Here is a 13,701-nt window from a genome sequence, read left to right as displayed (position 1 = left end):
TACTACTCTATTTCCAAAGCCCAGCTATTTAGACTTTCTTTTGACCCAATGCGCTACCTTTGAACCCTGCACTAAATTTGTTCTGGATAATACAGCTGGAATTTGCTTCTGTGGCTTGCAACTCCAAACCCTAACTGATAGAATACTAAAAGGTGCCGTAAGCTGAACAAACAAAACAAAGATATGGCTAAATTTCCCTAATAACCCACCAGCTTTTGTGTGTGTTATAAAATGGACTCACTGTCAACGAGTGGATGACTCCTCACAGTAACCCAGTAGCACGGGGGACCTGCCCCTGTGAGTCTCTGAGACTGTAACTCTGTGAGTCACAGCCAACACAGAACCCCTCCACCACCAGGGCTCCGCATAATAAGTATCGGGGAAAGTTTTCAAAAGAGGCAGACCAGAAGGTTAAAGTCCACACACACAAACCTGTACACACACAGAAACTGAAAGGGATGCAGCCTGTGCAGAAGCTCTTAGACGGAGGTGCACATAAAGCGACAGCGACGACAGTGCATAATTATAATAAGCTACTTTCTTGTCTTTACAAAAGCTTCCACAGCCGGGGTCCATAAGCAGAGGAAGGACCACGAGCTCCGGACTCCAATCTGTGCCAGTGTGTGCACTGTGAGAGTGTGGTAACCTGAAGGGGTCCATGAACACCACCACCACAGATTACAAACTGCCAGGTCACAGCAATGTCACCGAGAGTGGGATAAAATCTATTGGAATGCTGGCCTGTGCCAGCATTCAGAGGATGTCTCTACAATCCCTGACCTTGAACGAAAGCAGCAAGGAGACTCACACAGTGACAGATGACAAAGTAAAATACCACAAAGCTGGAGTATAGACCAGATGCTATTTTAGGTAATATGAGAAGACTAGTTAGAGATTATGAGATTATGTAAAATGAGCATCAAAGCAGTGACAAAGCATAAAACAAAATAAAAGCAGTAAAGTTCACATTTTCATTATCAGAGAGAAGAACAGAGGAGGAAACAGAGGCACAGGTATTAATTGTCCCTATTTACCATTCAACTGTGGTCAAGCTTCCCAGAAGAACATTTGATCTCTTGGAACCCTTACTCACTTGTCAAGATCTGGAGGTTTCCAGCCACCATAAAACAGCAAGGTGCCATTTAAGAACAAAGCTATTTAAATATGCAGAACAATCACAGAAAAGTACTTTATTGTTGATATGTCATTCTGATTCTGTGGGTTTTTTTTAATGTGTGTTTATGCCAAAAGTTATCTCCCTAAGTAGTTTGATTGGCTATAGGAGGATCCAGATATTTCTCCAGGAGCAAAATGCAATTTTGCACGTTTAAAAATTTCATCATTCTACTTAATGAGTATTTTAAAACTCATACTTTCATGATAAGCTACTCAGTATGGCAGACGATTTTCACTCAAAATAAACTGTAAGTCCATGAAGATTTTTAGTCGTCTATTCATTTGATTTTTAATTAAAGACAGCGAAACATTCTTATACCAGGTTTGTTTTTATATGTATTTTATGTATTAATTATAGATCAGACTCCAACATGCAGGCACACCAGCAGAAAGGCAGTTATTTCTATTTTGGGATGTGTACTGTGTTCCAGAACAACCTGACAGGGTCCTACACCTGTAAGTGAAATAGTGTGAAAGTAATAGTCTGTTGGGGTGCTCTGGAGTACTAAAATAGCCCTACTTCTCACTTTCACTGCGAGAGTGAAATATTACTCAGACATAAAATGTATCTATTGGTAAAACTGAAGTTTGGGAACTGCCTTTGCTGAATGCCCTGGTAAAGGACTTAGACCACTACAAGCTTACCAAACAGACATATTTGGTCTTGGCTGGCAAAATGCACTATTTCCTAGGAAACAAGAGGGCACTGACGTTAAGTCACGTCTATGACCATCACCGCCCCCACCCTACTCTTGCTCAGCACCCAGTGCAGGAGACTACAGGAAACGAAAATGCATTTTAATTGAGAGATATTGGATGTGCACAGCAAGGAAATCCTTGGTAAGATAAATATATATGGTGGCACAAATATAACAATTGTGAGTTTATCTCAGGACTAAGCAGTGTGGTGTTTGTTTGTTTGTCAGTTTCACAAAGACTCACTACGAGTCAAATTCAACTCAATGACAACACACTCAGAAGAACTGGGTAAGGAATTTGGCCCTTACCAGTCATCTGATAATATTAATGTATACCTTACAAGCATGTGCTCAGAAAACAGTATAAATCTTTAGAAAAATATACATGATGCAAAAAAGATCAGGATACATTAGAAACTTTATGAGCAAGCTCAAAAAAATACTATCTGGGTTGAACCTCTCTCTGTTCAACTTTACTTCCAAGAGAAGTCAAAATGTTCCAGAGGGCCAATGAAAGGAAATTATACGAATTAACCTAAAGGAGAAAAATGCTTGGATAAAAAAAAAATCACATCAATGTCAATGAGGGGAAGGGCAGAGTTGAGACCCAAAGCCCGTCTGTAGACAATTGGACTTCCCCTCACAGAAGGGTCACGAGGAAGAGATGAGCCAGTCAGTGTGCACATACTTTTTCTCTAGTTCTTTAATGCTTCCTCCGTGACCCCCACTCCCCACTATTATGACCCCAATTCTACCTTACAAATCTGGCTAGACCAGAGCATGTACACTGGTACAGATAGGAGCTTGCAACACAGGGAAATCAGGACAGCTAACCCCCTCAGGACCAATAATGAGAGTAGTGATTCCAGGAAGGCAAGGGGAAGGTGGGGGAGAAAGGGGGAACCGATCACAATGGTCAACATATAACCCTCTCCCAGGGGGACAGACAACAAACAGAAAAGCAGGTGAAAGGAGATTGGTGTAAGACCTGAAAAAAAATGACAAATTATCAAAGGTTCATGAGGTAGGGCGCGTGGGAGAGGGAGGGAGGAAAATGAGCTGTTACCAAGGGCTCAAGTAGAAAGATAATGTTTTGAAAATGATGAAGGTAACTTATGTACTAATGTGCTTGACACAATGGATGCATGTGTGGATTGTGATAAGAGTTGTAAGAGCCCCCAGTAAAACTATTAAAATAACAACAAATTAAACACAAAAAGCACGGAGGAAAAAGTTGAAGTCGAAACTTTATACCTGAAAAAAACTAATTCCCCTCTGAGTTTAAGAGATTTCCTGAAGTTGTAAGGCCTAGCACATGTAGTTATGCAGCCATTTACTGAGATGCCAGGTTTGCTAGCAGCTAGCCCAGAAAATGGGCATACGACATTCATTCTCGCCATACCTCTATGTACAGACACTGACCTCAAGAGGAGAGGTTTGGAAAGACGTACAGGTAACACTTAAAAATACGCACTATCTCCACTTCTCTCCAATACCTACACATTCCATGACATCAGGACCTACGACTGCCTAGCAATGTAATCGAGACCAGAAGGTTCCGCCCCACATGTTCTAGATTGGTAAGGTTTCCTTGAACATTTTTACATTTATGGGCTTAAGGACACTTCTATAAGGACATTAAATTTCTTATATTCTCAGAGGCAATTTCTTTTCTTCAGTGCTAAAATCATACACACTATACTAGTTTATTATTTGTGTTCGTATTGTTAATGTGTGTGAGATACTTTCTGTCTTCTTTTTCCTTAGATTTCATAGTTCATCTTAATCAATTCTTGGCAAATAGCCACCTCAACTTTTCAGTTCTGTTCTTCAATTATACTAGCTTGGCAAAAAAACAATTCCAGATGAATTCAAGTATTTTTCTTCTCTAAACCCGCACTCGTGCAGCTGAACGTCACTGGAGAAAATCCTGTAATTAAGCAGATTCAGTCTATGATACGTTCATAATCACCCAGCTCAAAGAGGCAGTCAGTAGTTAGTAGGTGTGCCTCTTTATTCTCAGACCTACATGCTCACATTTCACCTCTCATCCTCAGCTTTCCACTACAGACCCTTGCTCAAACAACACTGAAAAAAAGCACAATTAGAAAGGAGCTCCCTCATCTCCCCACTACCAGATTTTCAAGTTTATTGAAAGCATCTTTCTACTATAAAAATTAGTCCCTTCACCACCGCAAGGACCGAGATGCCAGTTTTCTCTTCTTGAGCACTACCAAATTCCTTTTCTTGTTAGTACAACGGGCTCCCATATTGAAGTAGTCAATAAAACAAAAGCTTTCTGTGAGTCCTTATATCCTTTATAGCAAATTACTTCACTTTTCTAATATCCTTCTTTTGCAATTTTTAAAAAGTATGCGCTTATACCCATTCCACTCAACCTAATAAAATTGCAGTCTTCCAAAAGAATACGTTTCCATTTTTCCCCTACTCCACATGTATCTTACATTTAACCTTGCTGCTCGCTTTCTTGTTGTTGAAACGTGTTTCTCTCCAGGCACTGGCGACACTGCACACTTGGTACTCTGCCTGCCTTGGCAGCTGCTCCATTTGGATCTGAGGTGGCCCTCCCTCTTCTCGGAACCCCCAACCGGTACAGTCCTTCCCGGTTGGTCCCAGGCCCTCAGACAGGAAACCGCAGAGGCGTCCTTGACTCTGTTCTCTCCCTCTGCTCCCACACCTCACTCTTCGTCCAATGTACGCCAAGTCCCCGCTAATTGTACCTTCAAAATACATTTTGAATATGTCCCTGCCTCTGCATACCTAATTATGCCATATCCAACCTTTCATCCTCTTTTACCAGATACTTAAATTCCCTTCTAATTTTATTAGCCAGTTACCGTAATGGTAGGCTGATTCTTTCAAGGCCACTGCAATATTTGCAGAAAGATAGAGAACATCCCAGTTTAAAACCCTTTAAGAACACCCCACTATACTTAGGATAAAATCCAATTTTCTCCACAAAGTCTATTTGGATACCCCATGACGGGCTCCTACCCGTACCTCTCCGACCTTGTCTTTTGTCCTTCCAACTTTTCTCAAGCACCTTAGCTTGCTTCCTTTGACATGCTCAATTTTTCTTACCTTTTGCACAAGCTCTTTCCTCTTCCTGATGATCTCCCCTCAGCCCTTTTATATCCCTCAGAACTTTGTGTATCATCCATTTTCTGAAGAAAGATCTTCTAAATACCCGATAAAGTTACCTCCTCTCACTCCCTCGTAGCATTTAACACAGTTAGCACCATATATTTGTCTTTGAATCCTTTATCATATTTTATGATTCATGGAAATGTATACTATACCTGCTCTATACAGCATGCACTAAATACTCACTACTTACCGTAAGTACATAACAAGAATGTATAGAATAAATGATATTTAATGGGTCATAAATATGGGCTGTAGAAATAACTAAGTATAGCTTTTAGTATAGGAAGAAAAACTATAATTTTGTTCTGTTAGCACAAAGTATTAACAGGCAATTTTTATATTTAAATGGTTAGTGTTCTTAAATGTTTTTAAAAATCACAGGTGGAGGCCTTGAGCCAACAAACAGATGGTGGCTATTGGAGATTGCTTACAAATGGAATCATATTGAGGAAAGCAAGTGATGCCACCATTTTTTGTCTTTAAAATATTTATTATGATTTACATGAAAGTTTCCAGAGCAAATTCATTTCTAATCCAGCAATGCATGCATGGGGAGTTCCCTGGCCCGGGGTTACAATTCTCACAAGGTGTCAGCACTTCACACATTCCTGCCTTGGTTTTCCTGTTTTCATTAGCCATGGTTTGCCCCCTTTCTGTTAGTTTACTGGAAACAATTCTGCTTGATTTTGCTTTTAGATAAATACTATCTGTTCAGGTGTATATACTTGATTTTTCTGAGGGGCATGTTAGTTTCACCCATGTGTTATTGTTCACACACCAGCTGAAAGGTGGTCTCAGGCTTGGCTTCAGGTCTGAGTTAAAAGAATGTCTGAAGGCCATAGCTTGCAGGACCCACACTCTCTTTGTTCAGCCAAGGTGAAGTTGTGTCTTTCTCAAGACAGACTTAGAAGGTAGAGGAGAGCTAAAGCACGATTACCATTGACCGAAAAGAGGTCTTTCAACACATTCGATCTTACTGTAAGTTTTCAAACACGTGACCAGGAGCAGTATTTACAGATTTCTTTTAAGTCACCAACTTACAAAATGTCATCTTTCATATGATTTTAGATATTTGATATCCCAGGGGAGAAGGATATTTTCAATATAAATGTTAATGTTCAGTATCTGTAGTGCATATGCATTTGTACAAAGTTTTGAAAAGGAGAGTAAAAGCTGCAATTTTAAGTGTATAAAACACAAGGCTAAAATCTTCATAAAAGTATAAATAAAATGAATGTGTTGTTTCTATTAGGTGCCATCAAATCAGTGCCAACCAATAGCGACCCGATTCACATACAATGAAACACTGCCCTGTCCTGGACCGTGCTCACCATTTCGCCTTGGTTTGTACCCAATGTTGCAGCCACTGAGTCAGTGCATCTCCTTGAGGACCTTCCTCTTTCCACCGGCCCTCTACTTTACCAAACATGATGTCAGTTTGTTTGTAAAAAGTATGTAAGGATCTAGGATGAACGCTTGAAGTCCTCATCTCTAAGGAGTACTTTGGGCGTACTTCTTGCAAAACAGACTTTTTAGTCCTTTTGGGAGCCTGTGGAACTTTCAAAAATGTTCTCACCATAATTCAGATGCATCAATTCTTTTTTGGTCTTACTTAAGCAATGTCCAAATTAAAAAAAGGAGAGAAAAGGGTGCATCTTTAATAGTAAAGGCTTTTTGGTTGATTACAAATAATTGTATCCTTACACAGAAACGCATTGCTACTGTATGGATTCCAATACCTAGCGACCGTCGGTGGGCACTGATGCCCTGTCCCGGTCAGTCTCATGGCTGCACTCCCTACAGGGGCAGACGGCCTTTCTTTCTCCTGAGAAGAAACTACGAGGTTTGAACTTTGGACTCTTCAGTTAGCACCGAAATGCTTAAGGCATGGCTCCATCCATATAGCTGCAGAGGTCACAGGAAAGCTTGCAGTTCAGAAGCACATGGTAAGGATTCCGTGTGTAAGCCTTCCAATAAACAAATTCAGTGACAAAAAGTAATCCCTTTTTATTTAGAGATATAAATAGCCATGGCTATTTAAGTTTTAAAAGTATTTGTTACACATGAAACTATTTTCACATCAAGCAATCTTTCAATAAAAATCAAATGTTTTTCTCTTTTACATGTTCATTAATCTTGCCTTTGTAATTTAACTTGTTAATAAATGCTAATTTGGTAAAGTCCAAATGGCTAGAACCAGTTGTGATGAATCGGTTTTGTAAGACTATCATAAGTATCATCACAAACAATGATTACCAAGCGGTAACTCTTTTCCCTATCACATATATAAAACTGTGCCGTATTTTAAATGAAACAGAGAGACATTTGAGCAGAAACGGTCCATGGCCATTCATTTTAGATTAAGTGTGACTGAGTCACCATCTGGACGGAAACACAAACCATCTCCACAGAAAGGACCTTAACTTTGACACACTGTGTCTGCTCTTCTATTACTATCTGAGTTTTCATTTTCGTGAAAACCCACATGCAGGGAGCAGTCTTTCACAACTGTAAGCCTGCAGGTCTCAAACAAAAGTCCTGCATACACATGCTAACAGACAGCAGCATCTCCCTGGAACACAAGTTACTGAGCATGCTTTGCTGCTAATACTCCCTGTAGCATCGTGCCTGTCATTACTTCAGGCCATCAGAATTTTATGAGCACAAACCAATAATAATGATATTTCCTTTTTGCTTTTTATCCACACCTCATTGCCTTACATTGATTTGCATAAGCAATTTTCACCTTGATAATTGGACCCAAACACTGTGTTGTAGGTTACCTTATGGAAAAGAGCAGTTAAATACTAATCAAGAGAAATCTTTCTCTATTCAACCATATTTTAGATGATATTAAATTACTCTCTCTGGTTCAGCAGGAAGGTGACCCACTTTCTGACATAGATTTTAGGGCTTGGGTTTATATCAAGCTTACAATGATCTTTCTTCACAATTTTAATTCCCTCATGTGGACTCATAACAACATGAAGAATGGTACAACCAGGCCCAAATCATTAAAACATTATTGTCTTGTTTGAAAGGAAAAAGCAATAGTATTACATACTAATTATTTTTGTAATAGCTACTGGGCCAATCAATGTTATCTAAGGATCCTATAATTATAGCTTTACTATTTTATTACTGGGCGAAAAACAAGAGAAAATGTAATTAGGGAGATTAAAACAAATATAAATGAAGTTAAAAGGACTCGTGTAATTTTAAAAGTCCAAAGAATCAGCACCTGAATTGGTTACTTTAAAAGTAATCCTGCGAGTTCTTCTAGAACTAGGATCTGAACTAAACGGACTCAAATTAGGAAGAAAGAATGGCACAAAGGCAGTAGATCCCAGTTCGTTTGTCCTGCTTTGTTGATCGTCCCCCATCCCACCCCCACGTTAACCTCATACACTGCTTCCTCTGCGTAATGATGAAGGCGTGTGCATGGAAACCGCACAGACTCTGGCAAATTAGAGATGTAACTATTACCAAAGGATGTTGTTTGATAATATTTGTAATGGATTTGAAGGTTTGAGTTGCAAGAGACATTGCAGAGGGACATGTCCAATCACCAAGAATTTATAGAGAGGCGAAAGAGGAGCACACTTACATTACATTTATAGTTCCAGTTACCCCGGGGAAAGAAAGGAAAACAGCACTGAGCACGGAAACTTGTCCACGCGCGGAAAGGGTAGTAATGAGGTTACGGCACGAGTTTGGGGTGTTGTGATCGGTAGAGAACGAATACAGACCTCCCAAAGTGATGCTTCGAGTTTCTCTTCACAGACTGGTCTAGGAAGCTGTTTGATATATGCATAACACAGTCAAAAATGAGGCCTCAAAGGTAGCATTATATGATGCATAACTTGTTCCCGACGTGCAAGGAGACTTTCTAGTTATTGCTAATTCTTTACTGCGTTTTCACTAACTCTATTTAAGTCTCCATTGGGAACACAGCCTGCAGTAATTTTTTTTAACAACAATTCTCACTGGACAGACACTTACAGTAAGGAAGACATACAGGTTGGGACGCCATACTGGCTCACTTTCCAGATGGGCTTTTTGTCCCGTGCATATTTGATTTTAAATTAAATGTAATTTAGAAAAACTGCTGCTTAATTCCTTCTCCATATATTTATCATATCCTAGTAGGAGGGGGGTGAAGGGAGTAGACTGAAGAGCCAACAGTTTCGATCGCGTAAACCAGAAGTATAAAATATTAAGTTAATTAAAAACAGAAAACTTTTATAATAGTCAATTCCCCTGTCTTTTTTCGTCAGCGCTTATTTTAGAAGTGTCATAATTAGATAGTTGGAAATTTCAGACATATCATACCAGTACTGATTCACCCTGACACCACCAAGCCAGTCCAGTCCCTCCCCAGAGGGGCCTGGAGATTACAAACCCGGTGGAAACGGGAACATGTTTCTGCAGTAAGTAATACAATGATTAGGGAAGGAACAAAAATAATGGAGCTATCACTAAAGTAACAAAAGAAAATAAAAAAGCTCTGTATCGTAATACAAAAAGCTACATATATAGTACAAATAATAATAAAATCACTAAAGTAAAACAACAACAAAATGGATCGATTACGTTTGTTCAATTGTCTGTCATCAGCTCACCTGTCCCCTTGCTACCTTCTATACCCTGTTGAGCACTGTGCAGGCTGGAGGCCTGGGTGCCACATTTCTCAGAATCCCTTGCTAATTGGCTCCAAGGCAAATGTCTGTCAGGTGAGAAGCAGGCACAAGCTATCGGGAAGGCACTAAGAAAGAAACACTTCCCTTAGTCAAGTGCAGAAGAAGGTACTGCTGGTGGCTTCCAGGTGTACGGCTGGCAACTAAGCAAATGAGTGTTATTTTATAGTGTTTCCTGAATGTTTTGATTTTATGAAGTCTTCCCCATTTTTACTCTTTTATCCCTCCCAACTGTTTTATAAAACCCATATTCTCTATGCTAAATCCCTTTGTGCTTGAAATATTAGAATGATATTGCTATGCTTTGCTACTGCATTATATACCAGCTATGGTTTCCTGAAGCAAACCTTCAAAGATGGGTACTTAAGAAGGTGTCCTGTCAGGTTAAAAAGGAATATCATTGAGATAGAATATCCAGTAAAATTCACCAAGCACTGTTTAGTTTTTCGAAAACATAATTTAAGACAGATAAAGTCTTAACTATGAAAATGTAAATTATCCATAGCAAATCATGAAATGATTTTAGGTAACTAAAATCAAACAAATATATATGTCAAATATTGACAAAAAGAAATAAGTCACTATCAAAACTCTCCATAACAATAAATGCTGGTCTGATGGACTAAAATTAAGGTATTATATGCCCTAGAAGTCAAATGGAGTTAATATTCAGAACCTAAATCAAGCTTCAAGAAGAGCAGTGGCATATTTTTGCCCATCTATTCACATTTCTCCACATCAAATTATGAACACTAGTTTCACATGAAAGTCAAGTTGTCTAACTAGCAAATCAAATTAAATAAAATTTGGATTCAGAGATGATGAAACATGGAAAGGCTCTTAGAGATTATCTAGTTCAACTTTTGAATTGTAAACTTTGGAACCAGAGGATAAGGGAGATTTAGTGTTTTGCAGAAATCCCACCAATATTTTTTAAATAAATAAGACTATCATTTTTGCTCTGTATTCATTTCATTGTGTCATGCTTTCTGAAATATGTTTGCTATTATTTTGGGAAATGCAATCTTAAGAACAATATAGAGAGTGCACATTTGGAAAAATATAAGCAACCTACTTTAAATATATGTATGTTGTTTATAAGTGGTATATTAACTCAACAACAAAAGGATTCAATGTTTCTTCTCTCAAAATTTTACTGTCAAATATTACACGAAACTTCCAGAAAAGAAAAATTTAGGTATATAGAAAATTAACAGAAAATATCATTGTAATGTTTTTCATGTGTGGACCATGAAGACAAAGCTGCAAATACAAAAAATAAAACAACAGAGAATAAATAGAAGAGATAGACAGATAGACCGGCAGGCAGACAGATGGCAGAACAAGCTTGAGCATGCTCGAGTGAGACCAGAAGAGTAGGGAGGTGGAACGAAAAAAAAAAAAGGAAAAAACATACAATTTTAAATTTTATATTGCCTATAACTGTTAACATAATCTAGTGTCTATTTGCAAATGAAAAAATTCTATTTGTCAACAGAAAATAGTCATAGTTATTATGAAAAGAATTCATCGTTTGTCCAGCCGAGGTAAACCCTGACAGCCAGGCTTGGCTGTCTCAACAACATGCAAACCAATACTCCCCTGAGCCCCTTTGGAAAGGAAGCATATTAATATCAACTCTGACCCGTCAGCATCATGACATGAAGTGTCTGTTCAGGAGGTCATCTTCAAAATGTATCCCATACATCTTCATGCTAAGGAGATGATAATTTATCACCACGACATAGAGATCTACTGTACACTAATCCAAACTGCTGGTGATACACTAAATCAGTTTGAGTGATGAGTATAAATAAAGCTGAAAGTGAAGTACTGAAGGATACAAATCTATCTGACCAATGAGATGTCACAATGCAAATAAAATGCAATGTGGACAAACATAGAGCCCCTTACTTGAAAATTAAAGCCAAATCAAGTTTCAGAGGATAAGTAACACATTAAAACAAGTTTTATATCCAAGTTTAATGTAATGAGAATAAGATGAATAGTTTTTTTCAGATATACTTGATCTGAAGTCTATTAAATATACTTCAATATAAAAGGATATATTTAAAATGTACACATTTTGCATACTAAGGAAAATATGACAAAATAAAGCAAAAAATGTTGCAAAATAATAATCCTTTCCAAATAAAATAACTATGATTATTCAATCTGCTGAGCAAATCTATACAGACAGATGAGAAAAAGAACAAAAACTGTACTCAGAAAATGATTTCACATCAACTAGCTACCAAGAAATCAAATTCAATTTGTATTGCTCTTATACAAGTTTAGGTTTTTTCAAGAACTGTCATGCTACAACATCAATGGGGAAAACAAAGAAATGGCGGTAGAGAAGGACATTCCTCTGATATTCTTGGAGGGCGCTCCTCGAGAGGAGGGAGAAATCCAACTATGTGATCAGAACAGACCCTTTCTCCCCAACAAAATAGGTTCCATGGATTCAGCTCTTCTGAAGGTTTCCCTAATGGAAGGAGCTGAGTAAAGTAACTTCCAACCACTGCTGGAACAAATCTGTGAAAATATTTTCTAAGGGAAATTATTCTTCAGGAAATTTATAGTTTTGCTTTGTTGTGCTACGTATAACTAGCCTTGTCAAAACATAGTTAACTCTTGCTTTGTATTTTACCTTTACAAATTGTGGGGGGTAAACATAGAATTATACTACTAAAATATGACCTGATCTCAGATGTAGTTTATTAAAATTTTAAAATGAAAGCTTACTAAGAACAGATAAGATTGATAGCTCTCTCTGTCTTAGCATAATTGTATTTCAGGTGAACATCAATTTACTTTAAAGGACACTTCTAAGTAGCAGAATGCATCATAAATAATTCATCAATCACAGCTGCTAGGAACATGATTTGCTCTAGCAGATTTCAATGGAGTAAAAGTTTTATTTTTCTGTATTTGTATTTACTTTAAAAGCCATTAAGAAGCCTCTTTTTCTAAGAAATTTACTCCTAAATCTCATACTTCCTACTGCAAATACATTTTGATAAAATTGTTTATATTCCTTTAATTTGTACAGCACTGTATTTTCTAATTAAAAAGAAAAATTTAAATGATCATCAGATAAATAACAATCTCTATCTATCTATCTATCTATCTATATATATATATATATTTTCCTAAGGTTATTATCACTTCTTACCTTACATAAACTTATCAGTGGAGAAAAAAGAGAGAAGTAGGCATTCTAAATATTTTATATCAATTATTTGGGCTCTTACAATTTTAATTTAAAATGAAAATTAAACATATTCTCAATCACACAATACTTCAAGCTTATTCTGGTGCTATTGAGAACATGGTATTTATAAGTTTCATTTCTCATATTGAAAGATGATGCTAACCTTATACATCTTAAACTTTTCCATACCATTTAGTAATCTTATATCAGTAATTTCTTAAACTGTAAAACATCTACATAGCATAAAATAAGAAAAATTTTAAGAGAAAACAAAGCAATTTACTTACTTGCAAACCCCTTTGAAACACTGAATGGCCCATAAAATTAGCCAGCATTTGAATTAAAGCAGCACCCTGTAGAAAACATATTTAAAAAATAAAAGAATTTGAACCTAGTGATATGATTCCAAAATTTTCTGACACCAATAAAACACAGTGTATTCTTGTAATTTATTTTAAAATATGCCTTAAACAAAAGCAAGAACACGTATACCACTTGGAAGAACTTTATTTGTTTTGTAGATCTGAAAGTTTTATGGATGCAATACTGATCGTTGCAGAATAGAAAATTCTTGGAAAGAATATCTCAGAACAATAATAAGCTATAATTTGGGTGAAATAAAAATCATACTGAGCCATCTACAAAGTAAATAAAAATTAGTTCCACTATAAGTTTATAAACTAATAAGGAAGATATGACATTAATAAGCATAATAAAGTATAAATGTAGAGTGACATAGCTACTG

General features: G+C 37.2%; 1 protein-coding gene across 3 annotated transcripts in view; it reads right to left on the bottom strand.

Moving 5' to 3' along the window:
• LOC142436488 (thyrotropin-releasing hormone-degrading ectoenzyme-like) overlaps window positions 1–13,310 on the bottom strand; it is a 246,916-nt gene extending 233,606 nt beyond the window's left edge. For 2 of the 3 annotated variants that reach the window (XM_075540107.1, XM_075540108.1), the window contains exon 1: window positions 13,244–13,304. In XM_075540107.1, coding sequence (XP_075396222.1) covers window positions 13,244–13,291 — 48 coding nt within the window. In that variant the 5' untranslated portion in view covers window positions 13,292–13,304. Of the gene's footprint in view, window positions 1–13,243 lie in introns of all 3 variants that reach the window. The other variant, XR_012781968.1, reaches the window with a different exon arrangement.
• Window positions 13,311–13,701: the final 391 nt, after the last annotated feature.

The sequence above is a fragment of the Tenrec ecaudatus genome, unplaced genomic scaffold (genome assembly GCF_050624435.1).
Source record: "Tenrec ecaudatus isolate mTenEca1 unplaced genomic scaffold, mTenEca1.hap1 Scaffold_353, whole genome shotgun sequence".
Lineage (NCBI taxonomy): Eukaryota > Metazoa > Chordata > Mammalia > Afrosoricida > Tenrecidae > Tenrec > Tenrec ecaudatus.
Note: the sequence above shows the minus strand (reverse complement) of the source record. Positions and strands in the feature narration are given on the sequence as shown.